Below are 13,288 nucleotides of genomic sequence, written 5' to 3'. Positions count from 1 at the left end.
TCATCAATGTATCTGAGCCAAACCACAACATGCCCTAGGTCTTGTCCAAGCTCAGGGTTTTGATGAAGGCCCTCCTCCCACTGGCCCATGAACAGGTTGGCAAAGCTCGGAGCAAAGCACGAGCCCATGGCAGTCCCAATAGTCTGCCTAAAGATGACACCATTGAATAATAATATATTGTTCTTGAGACAATAGGATATCATCTCAAGGATCATGATGGTATGTTCCCTGTATCTAATTTGTCTTCTGCGTAAAAAATGGCGACATGCTTCAAGTCCTTGTTCATGGTCTATAATGGTGTACAGTGAAGTAACATTGAGGGTGATCAACAGGTAATCATCCTTTAATTCGATGTTCTGTAATTTGCACAAAAAGTCCTTAGTGTCCCTAAAGTAGAAGTCCAGTTTTAATACGTGACCCCTCAGGAAGTGGTCAACGTATTTGGACACATGTTCTAGAACGCTGCCCCTTGATGAAACAATGGGACATCCTGGCCGGACAAGAGGGTCCTTGTGTATTTTGGGGAGAAGATACAGAACTGGAGTTCGGGGTGGTCTTTTTTCAGAAAACAACATTCCTCTCATTCAATAACCCCTTTGTCCCTCCATTGAGTCAACTTGTCCCAAATGGTGGTGATACTGTTGGTGTAATCCTCTCTAGAGATGGTAATGTAAAATATGCTGTAAGTTGTCTCATGGCCTCAGTAATGTACATATCTTTGTCAAGTAAGACAACATTACCCCCCTTCTCTGCTGGACGTATAACAATCTCACTATCCCCCGCTAGTGAGACTAGTGCCTGTCTTTGTATAAAGGTAAGGTTATTGGAGGTCCTGTTCCTATGGTCAGATTTGTGAAGTAGTTCTATAAGAGACTTGGTGACAACCTCATGAAAGGTGTTGATGTTGTCTGGCGGGAGTGCGGGATAGGATGTTGAAAGTGGTTTGAAACTAGTGTTAGCTGCTGCATCATATGTTATGCCCAGTTGGTCTAACACAGAGGCTTCAGTGATTTCTAGCTCTATGGGTTCTGGCTCCTGTTGTAATTGCAACAGAGTTACTAGGGTGTCCATGTCCCTAATATCTAGATCAGTCTCATTGCCCAGGGTAAGAGAGGAATTTCTATTTCCCGGTGAAGAGAGTCTCAATTTGTGCCACTTTTTCAATTTGAGTTTCCGAATATATTTAAAAATGTCAATCCTAGTGTTGGTGTAGTTAAACGTAGAGGAGGGACAGAAAGAAAGACCTAATCAAAGGGTACGTTTTTCAATGTCATTAAGAGGTCTCTTAGAGAGATAATATTAGTCCTATTAACCATCTCGGGATCCATTGCAGAGACTTTTTGGAACTTGCGTTGTTGTTTCCCATGCGCCCCCGTCCTCTGCATCTTCTACCATCTTTGTCAGATACGTAATCTTATTTGGCACTCCTCCTCTGTCTCTTCCGCTGCCCTGTCCTCTCTATCCTCTTGGTTTCGGTATCAGGGTATCTCGTGTTGTCTGCCTCCTCCATCAGAGCAGACAATATTTGTCTAAAAAAATAACCGGTCGGGTGACTCTTTCGTTGCCAGAAGCACTGCTGCCTGATGTCACAGATTCAATGTCACTGATATTTGATTGCTCTGACAGTGAGCTCTCCGCAGCTGCCTGTTGTATGTCCTGAGTGGGAGGCTTGTCTGTGTATAGGTGGTCATACTTCCTGCTGAAAGTGAGAATCCTCCCACTCTCCTAGTCACAATGATCTCTCTGCAACTTGCGCTTTTTGCTGGCTTTGATGTCGTCCTTGTGATTCTTGAGGTGATCTTTCATGCTCTCCATGTGTCTTTTCAAGTTGCCTTGTTCCATATTGGTCTTGAGCTCTTCCTATATTGATTTTATTTCCGCTAGCAATGCCTCCATACATATTTCTAACATGCTTCTCAAACTTGTGGCTGAATTTTCAGACCATTCCTGTAGCATTTCTGGATTGGGTGAGTCATAGGACAGGGTGGTAAATATCCCCAATCCTCTAGGTACCATATTTTTTTCTATATAATTTTGTAGTGAGACAGCCTCCCACCATTTGGAGATCTCCGTCTTCCTCAATTTCTCTAGTTTTCTTAGTATGTCCTCCAGGGTTTGAACCTGGTTGCTTTTAATTGTTTTGGACACCCCCGTCCCAGGTGTTCATGCAAAGAGTGTGAGAGTAGCTCCTCTCCTCTCCACCTCCTCCTCCGTACTGCAAATACAGCTTCCCTCTTGCAGGTGTGTGAAAAATGATGCTCCTCCCCTTGTACACAATGTCAGGTTCTTCCTGCCGTGAGTATAAGTTATCAGTGTACTTGTGGCAATTGTATCGATAATTGCAATATTGGATACACCGTAGATAAGAGCAACTAGCGCCACATAATATGCCACTGCTGTATACGTGTCAGTTGCCAAGCCTAGGTACCGTGCGCTGATGCAAGTAACAGTATTCAACTAAGAATAATCACTGTTAGAGATGTAGACTTAAAATAATCACTGAATGCTCTATTTAGGGCCAAATTGCATAATAATGATTCCAAAGAAACAGGACTGCCAAGAACCAATGGAGACTGTGAGTGTATAAGCAGTGGTGCAAATGGCCATGCACCCACTGTGATCACTAGGAATGCCCATACTGCAGAGGTTAATGCAGACCCAGGTCTAAGAAGGGTCTGAAGCACAGTGTCGGTTCTAGAAGTCCAATAAATAAGGGGCCCCTCGGTTGTATGTTGAAATCAGTACGGGCTTACCTTATATCTTGTTCTGCCTCATCACATTCCTTATGGTTCTGATAAAGCCAAGCCAAGCCAAGCCTTCCCAAGCACTTCGCCACTGACTTCAATGTCCCATGTCCAAGTGTCAGTGCTGGTCAGTTTGCCACCGCAAATCACTCCGTGATGGTAGCGCTGTTGTTCCTGCCTCCTCAGTAACCGGATAGTCACCGCAGAGCGGGTGCCTTCTACGTTAGTATGCTTTCGTGGAATACTCCTAGGTCGTCGTGGGGTGTACAATGGTATTGCTTCAGTACCGCTGCATCTCCATTACCGCAGACACTTCGATCCCGTCGTTGCTCTTGGGATGTGCCTGACTTCCGATTACTGCCTGGCTTCTGCCTGACTTTCGTATGGCCTGCCCGCCACTTTGGTTGGTTTAAGTGTGATGCATGAACTGCTGATGCTGTATGGTATTGATGTGAGCCTGAGAGTGTGGTGTGAATGATGCTGTTTGGGGCCTGTTTTTGAGCTTGACCAGTTTTGCTTCATACAAACCTTTTGGCACTCTAAAGCAAAATTGCCCATATATCACCAATATGTTTTTGCATTTGAATTAATCGCTTTTTATTTATACAAAAATGACAAATAAAATTTAAAGAAAAAATATTCTCTTTTTTGTTTAATGGCATGTCTGTAGGCTCAGTTAAAGTGTCAGTCCTCAATTAAATGATACAGTGTACATTTTTTAAATGTACAGGCAGAGATAGGTTCTCGTTTTTGTGAATTTTCTGCCCGCCACTTTCGCCAACGAGCACCTCGGTATGTGGCTCAGTTTCGCCGATCGCGGGGGTCCGCAATAGTATGTGTGTGTGTGTGCATGTGTGTGTACAAATATATGTATACATGTGTACAAAATATATATATATACACACACATATACATATATGTATTATATGTACACCAGTGTTTATCAAGATTATTTTTAAAATATATAACATTTGATATCATATTTTATTAGTTGATGTTTTCTGTATGTATGTTAATTTATACGATCTTATTTTTTTTGCTTAATGGGTTACATATTTTGTATATATATATCTTAGTTGTTTTGTGAGTACATATTATTTTATAAATAATTCATAATTCTTTATTTGGTGTTTGTGTGATTAGTCAAATATTTTCAAATGCTTTATTTGTGTTTTGATAATTGTTGGGCTTGTAAAGGTAATTCTTAATTTCTAATTATTAGGATTAATATGTTTTTCATTTATTTTAACAATATTTTTGTTGTTGAAGTTGTTTTCAATATTTTACTTATTTTGTATGTATGTACTGTTATAACAATATATATTTGATATATTTTTGTGTTTGACATTTTGGTTTTTTAAAATATTTTTTTTACGGTAATATTTTTGTTAGTCTTGTTTGCGTATATGGTGATGATAATTTGGTAATTTATATTTTTGGGTGCTGTCATGATAATTTGATATTGTGGTGGCTGATATTTTGACGTATAACTGATATTAGATCTGCATCACTGCAGCTAAGTCCATGTTCAGCGATTAGGCATGCATAACAGGCTGGGCTTGTGTACAGGTATGCCATCCTCTCTGACTAACTCAGAGTGGACTGAAGTCTCTCTGAAGGAGCTAATCTGCCCATGTTGGGCCAGCATCACTGTAGTTCAGACCATGTGAAAATATAATTATCAGGTCTGTACAAGGCACAGGTCATAGTGGACACGTGTGTATTGCATCCCCACTGATTTTAGAGAAGGAACTCCGTCCCCACTTCCAGAGGCAAAAAAAGGCTGAGTGGCGTCGCCTTGTGTGCCAACACTGAGGCGGCTTGCATTTAAAAATGCTGTGGGGCTTTTTCACAAGCCCTTTGCGCCACCGGACCATAATTTATTTTTATGTTCCGGTGGCGCACAGGGCTTAGTCATATCCACGAGGCCACGGAAAACTACCCTGCATGGCTTTTCATGGCCTTGTAGATATAGTGTAAGGCGATGCATTGCAAGTTGCTGGTTGCCTCACACTGACACGTGGAGGCGTGCCATGGGCGTTACGGTGGGTGTTCCCATACAGCTCCCATGGCATTTGACACATTCAGTGCTTTAAATGGGCGGGTACTGGCCAGTACTGAGTACCAGTACTTTTATATTTTGAGAGGGGGAGTACCGGCACTTTTCAAGAGTGATGTAATACTTTTAACTGGAGAGTACCGGAACTTCTCAGAAACAAGCAGGTACTCTAAAACAGGGTACCTGCACTTCTATTTTTCCATTTAAAGCACTGGACACATTCCCAGATTTACAACATGCTGTAAACCTGGGAATGCGTCAAAAGCCTCCGCCTTCCCATGGGTGGTGTAACGGTTGTGTTTTGACCTTTCCTTAGCCTCGCACAATTGAGGGAAATTGCTCTCTAGCTATAGGAAATGGTTCCACGATGTTGTTTATTTAAACCAAGACGTCAGAGGAGAAGAAAGACGAGTGTGTCAAGAAGCACAGAAAGGAACAGACTGCGAGCTGGACACCGCTGCGAGGATGTGCGTCGTGCCTTCTCTCTCTGTGTTTGTGGCGGTGCTGCTGCTGCTGCTACGCACCTGCGTCAGAGCCGAAGAGAGCAGCACCTGTCCAGGTAAGATCATCTCTGTCGGTGTTTTAAGTCTGTGATCGGCACGTGCCACAAACCCAACACAGGAATTACTCAAAGCCCTTAAATAACAAGTTTGGTATTATCTCCCACATTGATACCGGTACGGTGCTACTTCATTAATTTGGAATATTTTAACAGCTGGGACTGCTTTTTCACGATTCGATTTTGCCGCATGCAAATTTACGCACAGATCTACATAGCTTGTTGCAAAACCTCAAAACTACTTTGCTGACTGTTTCCAAGGCTGCATTGCCAATATAGATGAATGCACCGTGTACGGGTTCTGTGTCTCGCTGTTTTGTCTCTCCCTCTACCTTGAGCGCTCATGAGTTTCGTGTCAAAAGTTGCAGAGAGGAACAACGTGGGCAAATGAGCGCACGCCGGGGATGGAATGGGTCAGTGCAGTGTACACCGTGAACTGGATGGACCCTCTGAGAACTTATTTAATTGTAAGGGTAAGTTTCATACAGGCTTACAGTGCTGAAATAGAGCCATAAAGCCACTTACTCAGGAAAGAGAGGGGACAATGCGACCCCCCTGCCCTCTCTGGAAGATTGATGTGCAATCTCTGGCGGACCTCGATGTTTCGAACAGGTGCAGCACCGAGCCTTGGAGTGTACAGCGCCAGGGGCACGTGCTTTCAAAGTCTTTTCTAAGTGGTCGGAACCTGTCTTCCTGCGTAGAGCCAAATGAGTAACACTGTGGCGAGGCTGCTCCAAAAAAACATGACCTATCAGATGAGGGCTGCTTCTCAATACATGGAATCTGCTCAAACTGCAGACCTCCAAATGACTTCAGCAGGATTTTTCAGATGTAGACTTGCTATGTCACTTAAGCGAGAATGTTGACTGAATGGTCCTATTCGCTAACTCATCCATTTATCCATTCATCTGAGTGGTTTAAGCGTCCATTTCAGAGCTCTCTGTCTGTAACCTACCTGTCACCCATGCCTTAACTGTTCAAGTTCTGTGAGAGATGAAAGCTGGACAACTCCTCCCTGATGGATTTGTTGGGTGAGAAATGTAGGCTTTCACTATTGCCTTCTGTGAGAGATGGAAGCTTGCTTTGCTGCTACCATACTGCCCCTCTTCTGTAAGGAAGTAAAGCTTGAATGGCTGCTGCCCAATTTGTACCTGTCTTGTGATGGGAAACGCTTGTGCTGATGCGACCCTAGATTTACCTTTCCTCTGAAATTGGAAAGCTGGCTTGGTTTCTGCCAAAGGTGTACCCGTTCCATGAAAAGTGGTGTGTTGCACCTATCCTTTATGTGTGACAGAACTGTGTGATTTTCCTTCTGCTACTGCCACCGGTCCTTAACTTATTTGTGTTAAGGAAGCCTGCACTGCTGTTGTTCTTGTTACACCTTTATTGTGTTGTGAAGCTATATATAAAACTATCCACTACACATAACCACAGACAATTCCCATTGCCAATGCTTGTTTTAATCCATGATACATGTGAGAGTGAACCCTCAGATTTTACGCATGAGACAAGCAGTTTTTGAAATGAAGTAGATGACTTTGTACATTTTTAAAACGTAGCTGACTAGTGGCTCCATAAAATACATAACATTCAGCCAATTCGGTCACTTTAGCCAACACTTTTTATACTAGGATTTCGAGCCATTGATACAAATGTTAAAAGCATAACTACAAGCCCCACAATGCAATATGCTGGTGGTAAAAATGAAAAAAGATAATTTTTTCCTATGCTATGATGAGAAGGCATAGAGGTCTGAACCCCAAATAAAATGCAGTTGCTAGCTTTTGGCCTTCTTTCTTGGAGACAAATACGGGTTAATAAACTAGTGGGTGAGAAGGCAGAGGTAGCCAATCAGATGCAAATGTCAGCATTTGACTGCTCGTGGGTAAAGATTAACACTTCCTGGAAAACAAGTCTCTTATTTAACAGAACAATGCCTAAAGCAGTTTGAGTGTCTGGCGACACAGAGAAAGGAAAAATTATGACATGTCACCCCCTCTTTACACGCACATTCTCCACCTAGAGGTTGGTGCGCTATAGTCAGCGGCGGCACCCCCCGTTACGGCAGAGGAGTGACACCTCCCTGCTGCCAGGGCAGCAAAGGTGAAAAATAAAATGGCCATAAAATGAATTGAATTGCCATTTTATTTTTCACTGCTTCCATCCCGAGCAGTGGTTGGGGGCGGGGTTGCTGCTGACTGGCAGCAGGGTAGTGGTGCTCACTCCAGTTTACACTGCGCATGTCTCTTTAGCCAGCTGTCTTACGATGGCCAGCCTAACGTGCAGTTTAAATGTCTCCACCTAGCTGTTTTAGACAGCTGGGTGTAGAGCAGTGACAGGCTCTCTGTTCCTGCTGGAGCATCGAGGTAGCCCGCTCCAAGCAATCCTGGCGCTGCTCACATGCTGCTCATCTGTAGCCTGAAAGCAACATCCGTATATGGAGAGGGGAGCTGGCTGAGGCTCGAGGAGGATTTGCGCTGACTGCTACCAAGAAAAAAATGGTAAGTTTGTTTTTCATTTTATTTTTACTTTTTTCACCCACTGGCAGACACTGTGAGAAATTTGCATTGCCTTCAGCCTTAATTCCAGAGTTGTCAGTCACCCTACGTTAATGAGCCTTGATTGAGAGCTTTGGAATTTGAGCCTAAAGGCATTGTGATTTATCCACTTGGTTTGGCACTGGCTTGATGATCCTTCACTTTTGACGGTCAACCAACGTCACTGGATATAGTTAGCGAGTTTACAAAACCACTGTGAAGCATACCACATTAAACAAGTGCAGCACATGTTGCAGGTGCTACCCCACGAGGGCCGCCAATGGTGCATCAACACATTTACCGGCATTTTGGGAAATGGTTACGTTTTTACACTGCCCACTCATACCTGGAACATTGGTTTCCACACTTCAGGAGGCAATTAATAAACCAATCTTGTTCACCCAGTTTCTCACCTGTAACACTGTATGATAACTCCTGCCCAGGCTCACCCTCCACTTACTGCCGCCCGAGGCCGCTACCTGTACTGCCTAATCATAGAGCATGCTGTATTTAAACCTGAAGATTGCCGTGCCTATGGACACATGTCTATACTAATCCTCTACAATGTCCATCTGTGTAGGTTTGTGTTTGCCTTCGTTAGAATATGTTGCTACTCTTTGGCAGTTTTTGTCTCTCCATACCAGTTCATTTGAGTCTGTGCCAGCAATCTTGCTGTATTGTTCTGTAATTGCATTTATAAACACATCATCAGAACTACCAACCTAAAAAAAAGCTCACAGAGTGAGAGAATTGACCGGTGAGGATGCAGGGTCTTGGGAGGGCTGAGACCTTGAGCTTGGTACTTCCCTAGCCATGAAAGTGGACATTGAGAGATGAGTGGGGCTTTGTGTCAATCACTGCCTTAGAGCTACTCTGTCTCTCCCAAGTAAACAAAGCCAGGCTTCAAAGGCTGCTGCTGATGTCCAGTGGAAGTTGCAAACCTTAATGGACAATAGCTGTGCTCAGCCGCCACACAATGTGAGTTGAATCTGCAGTGGCTTCTAATGCCTATTGTTTTGAAACAAGACAGATGCTACACGTATGAAAGCGTTATCTTTATTGCATCCACCTCAGGGGCTCAGCCTCCACTGAGCCAGCTACATCCTACTGACTCAGTGTTGTCAGCTCACCCTCAATGCTCCTATGATACACCCAACACTCCATCAAGTGCATCACTATTAAATGGCAAGTTACAATACATTGTGTGATATCTGCTCCTCACTGGGTGATGTGTGAAAGGACCTGATATTGTGTGACCCACTGTGGCACCACTTGAGGTGGCAGGTCTGCTTCATTTCCCATAGTGAGGTACCAGTGTACATTATCAGAGGGTTAGACCGTTACACCACATAGGAGTGCTTCATTGGAAGTTGTACTTGCTTTGGGCTTATGTGGAAAGAGTTTTGGAGTTGTGTGTGAGTGACTAGAGCTGTGCTCTTATCATGTCTTGGGTCGCACCATTTAATAGCGTGAAGGAGGAAAGAGGAAAGAAGCTGCTGTGAGGGTGTCTCGTGGTCTATGCTTTTTAGCCATGCCATTCTGACACAGTCGAATCCAAGGCCTAGCCAGGCCCTCTCACTGCAGGTATGAAAGCTTCATGAGTAGTGTCCGAAAGAGTGTTGTTAATAGACAGTGACTTAAGCTTCCATGGGTACTTTTATCCTTCAATATAAGCTGCTGTGGGGTGTCTCTCGGTCTATTCTTTTTAGCCCCAGCATTCTGACACGGTTGCTTTGTAAGTTTGTGTTATATGTGCTGTTCTGAAAACCACTTCTTTTGACTGGGCTTTCTTTAGGGCACACGTGGCTTTCTTTAGGGCACACGTTTGATGTAAGGGTGGATCATGCTTGACGTGTCCTCATTGAGCATACACTTCAAAAAGGAAGATAGGGAGTTAATAGCAGCTCATTTAATTACTGATAATGTGCTTTACTCCGAGTCCTGTCTTCCACTTCACACTTCCATTGTCTCTCTGCCCACTCCCTCTGAGATTGACCTGGACCACTGGCTGCATTGGGTACATGCAGAAAGGTTTTGGGGATTCAGTAGCCTTTATACTGACTGGAGGTGGAGTATAAACATGAAAAACAGAGAGATGGGGTGGGCTCACGTTACAAGAGCTGGCTGTTAAAGTTTACTCCGCAGGTCCCATGTTGAGTCTATGATAATCACGAAATGTTTCCAACCCTTTGACTGTGCTGCATATAACAATTAGGTCATTCGCACAGTAAACCTTGTCGATCTGAGAAAGAAAGGACAGAGATCCAGCTAGACAGTCAGAATTACAGCCATCCATCATATGAGTAAAACCCGTAGAGCTGAGGGACATGAGTTGGAAACTGCATTTTTGAGTAATGTCAAATTCCTCTAGGATACCAGCAATATGCAGCAGGTCTCTACATGCTTTGGTTGCTTATGCATGTCCTCTGATGTAGAGTGACCTGGCTTAGGTAGATTGATGGTGCTTGTCCGACAGTAAGAAGTAGTCCTAGCCTGCCCTCTCAATAGCCAACTGGGCTAGAGATATTTTATCAGTACTGTCAAGGATGGACATCAGACCTGCACTGATTACAGTGGGCGTTGGTAGCGTCAAATCATTGGGTTCCTGTGACATTTGAGCATGCTTGGCAGAGTCTTCTGATCTGATCTCGAAAGTTGTTTGGTTTTGATGTAGGTCTCTTTCCTTCATAGGCTGTCTGCCTATGTTCCTCCTCTGTACATCTTTCTGAGCCCACACTTCACGCACCCCATCTCTCTATGCCTCGACTGTTCAAAGTACCTATTCCGCTTTGTTCCATCTCTTACTGCATCCAACATCTACTTTTCTCTCCCTGCAGCTGTACCCCCTGAACCTCTCCCCTACAATATATTTTTCTCCTGTGCTATCTATTCCACTCTTTGACCCCACCCCTTCTTTCTTGAAATGTCCACTACATCCCTTCCTCTCCCTATGTACTTCTTTGTATGCCTTTCCTTCCTGTAGCTCTCTTACTCCAGCCCTTTCTAACTCTTTCTCCTCACTCTTCCCTTTGTCACTTTTCACCCATTCTGTCCACCTCTCCTCTCATTACAGGGGTGCAGCTGGTGGGTCTCACTGGCTCAGATCGCCTTGCCATCCTGCAGGGGTGCCCTGGAGCCCAAGGACCTGTCGGACCCCCTGGGCCAGCGGGAGTTACTGGAGGAAAAGGATCCGCTGGAGAACCAGGCCTTAGAGGTAAGAAGCAGGAATTGGGGTCTCTTGTCTGCCACAGCAATCCAGGGTAGAACCTCCTCTGCCTCGAGCAAATTATGGCTGGGTCTGCAGAAATAAGTTTAAAATGAACTAACCTGTATTTTTTAACAATCTGGGGTTCTGGACTCTTATAGTAAAAATATACTCTTTGTCCCCCTTTCCGCCCCAGAAGATCACTGCATAAAGATTACTTAAATCATGGGTACTCACAAAGGTTGTCCCGGGGCCAAAGCATTTTGTCTGTTGTGTGACCGAGAGCCGCATTGATGCCAAAGGGTGCCGGTCGGTGCCGGTAGGCGATGTAAGGTGGAAGTAGGTGAAGCGACACATGTACATTTAGTGGCTCAATTGCACAATGTGAAACCAGAACACCTGGCATCAATCCCAGCTTCCCCACTTGACTAAATTGTGTGATCCTAAGCAAATGTTTTATTTCATGTTGCCTCCTTTTTCTTCATTATCATATATAAGAGGACCTCAAAATACACAGCTTCAAGATGTGTGCTGTACACAATCTTCTCTATAGACTATGATGTTGTCCATGTATAACAGCAACCCAGGCCAGCCAGAGGGTGCACATAACTGATTTGGCTCTTCTTAATGCACTGATATCTGATGTACTGTGGTGAAACGTGTCTGCATGTTAATGAAATACACGTTTTTTTGAGTTTTGAAGGGACTTGTCATATATTTACACGTTGGCTGCAAGGTGTCTTTAAAAATGAAAGGGTTCTCAAAGTTGTGCAGGACACCTTTTGTGCTTCTTTTCTTTTAATTCCGTTTGCCTGTAAATAAATGCTTGCTGTTTATTGAACATCTTTATGAATGTTAGTGCACTGTAAAAAGTAGCCCAGTACTGCTGTTCACCGGGGGCGCATGTAAAGGTCAGGCGGCCCGCATTCTGCACCAGGGCCGTAATTTGAGTAACATTTATAACTAGAACAAGGGAGGAAAAAGCACCCACCCATTACACAAATTAATTCTCTATTACATCCTTCCTCTTTCATCTTCTTCAATGTAATGATTACTTAGACTTCAAGTATCATATATAACTAATGCTACTGAAGCACCTATATTTGCTGTTAGTTTAATATAAATGTCCAAATCTTGTTGTTTTTTATTCTTCTCAATAATGCAATTGTGCAAATTTCTACTTGATTTTAGTTTCCATTTAGTGTTGATCATATTTTCCTTATCTGTTTCTTCAATGTAAAAAACATATGCTCCACCAAAATGATCATTTATTTATTTATTTAAATTGGGAACCACTTACTGAGACAACATTTATATATATTTGTTCTAATTTATGGCCAAAAACCTTTCACACAGATTGTTTAACCTTCATGTGGTTGTAAACAACTATGAAGAGAAAAAGTAAGCAATGATCAACCACCTGCAAAAAAGAGGATTTGTTTTATACCATTTTATATATTAAACAACTTAGGCTCAATACGGAAATGTGGCCTTTTAATCAGCTGCCAAAGCTTGTGTCCCAATTTCATTGTTGCAAATTCACCGAAAAATAAATAATCAAAAACATTGTCAACGAACAACGAACAGTATTAGCAAAATATGACACTCATAACCTGGGAAAAATGCCTTTACTTCCTAACTTATGCTATATACATGGTTGAGCTCAAAAAATTGTCTTGGGTGCAGGAGGGAACCCTATGAGGAAGCACGCCACCATTGGTGGGTGATGGTTCTACAACCTAAATAAAACATTCCCTGCTTTGTGATGCTCATGTAGTCGGTTTGCTATACTCTTTTGGTTCTGTTACAGGTGGCAATGCACCAGAGAGAAATTACCCAGCAAATTGGTGCCAGATGTGTCAGATTTCTACTCAGCTTCTGAGTATTCTGGGCGCTAGCTTCAGGACAGTGAATGATGCATCCAAGCAGCAGCACTGCCTTTAGACCTACAATCACAGGACCAGGGACACACTGGTCCCTTCCCACTCCCTCCTTTCACTTCGCCCACAGACACTCTTAGTACCCACCCGCACACGTGATGGGATCCAGCACATGACAGACTCACAGAGAAAACTAGCTTGATGGCAACTGACGAACAGTGCCCTAGAAGAGGGATGTGAAGCATATGGAACTGGTGTAATGGCAAATTAAGGTGAGATATCACCCTCAGAGCCATGGCCCTGA

General features: G+C 43.5%; 1 protein-coding gene across 1 annotated transcript in view; it reads left to right on the top strand.

Annotated features, from left to right (window-relative positions):
* The first annotated feature begins 4,886 nt into the window (after positions 1-4,886).
* The window catches only part of LOC146861459 (ficolin-2-like), a 470,803-nt gene continuing 462,401 nt past the window's right edge, over positions 4,887-13,288 (top strand). Inside the window, exons 1-2 of the mRNA XM_085645778.1 lie at positions 4,887-5,362; positions 10,973-11,113. Of these exons, the coding sequence (XP_085501904.1) occupies positions 5,269-5,362; positions 10,973-11,113 (235 nt within the window). The 5' untranslated portion in view covers positions 4,887-5,268. The remainder of the gene's footprint in view (positions 5,363-10,972; positions 11,114-13,288) is intronic.

This window comes from Triturus cristatus, chromosome 3_1, assembly GCF_964204655.1.
Source record: "Triturus cristatus chromosome 3_1, aTriCri1.1, whole genome shotgun sequence".
In the NCBI taxonomy this organism is placed as follows: Eukaryota; Metazoa; Chordata; class Amphibia; order Caudata; family Salamandridae; genus Triturus; species Triturus cristatus.
Note: the sequence above shows the minus strand (reverse complement) of the source record. Positions and strands in the feature narration are given on the sequence as shown.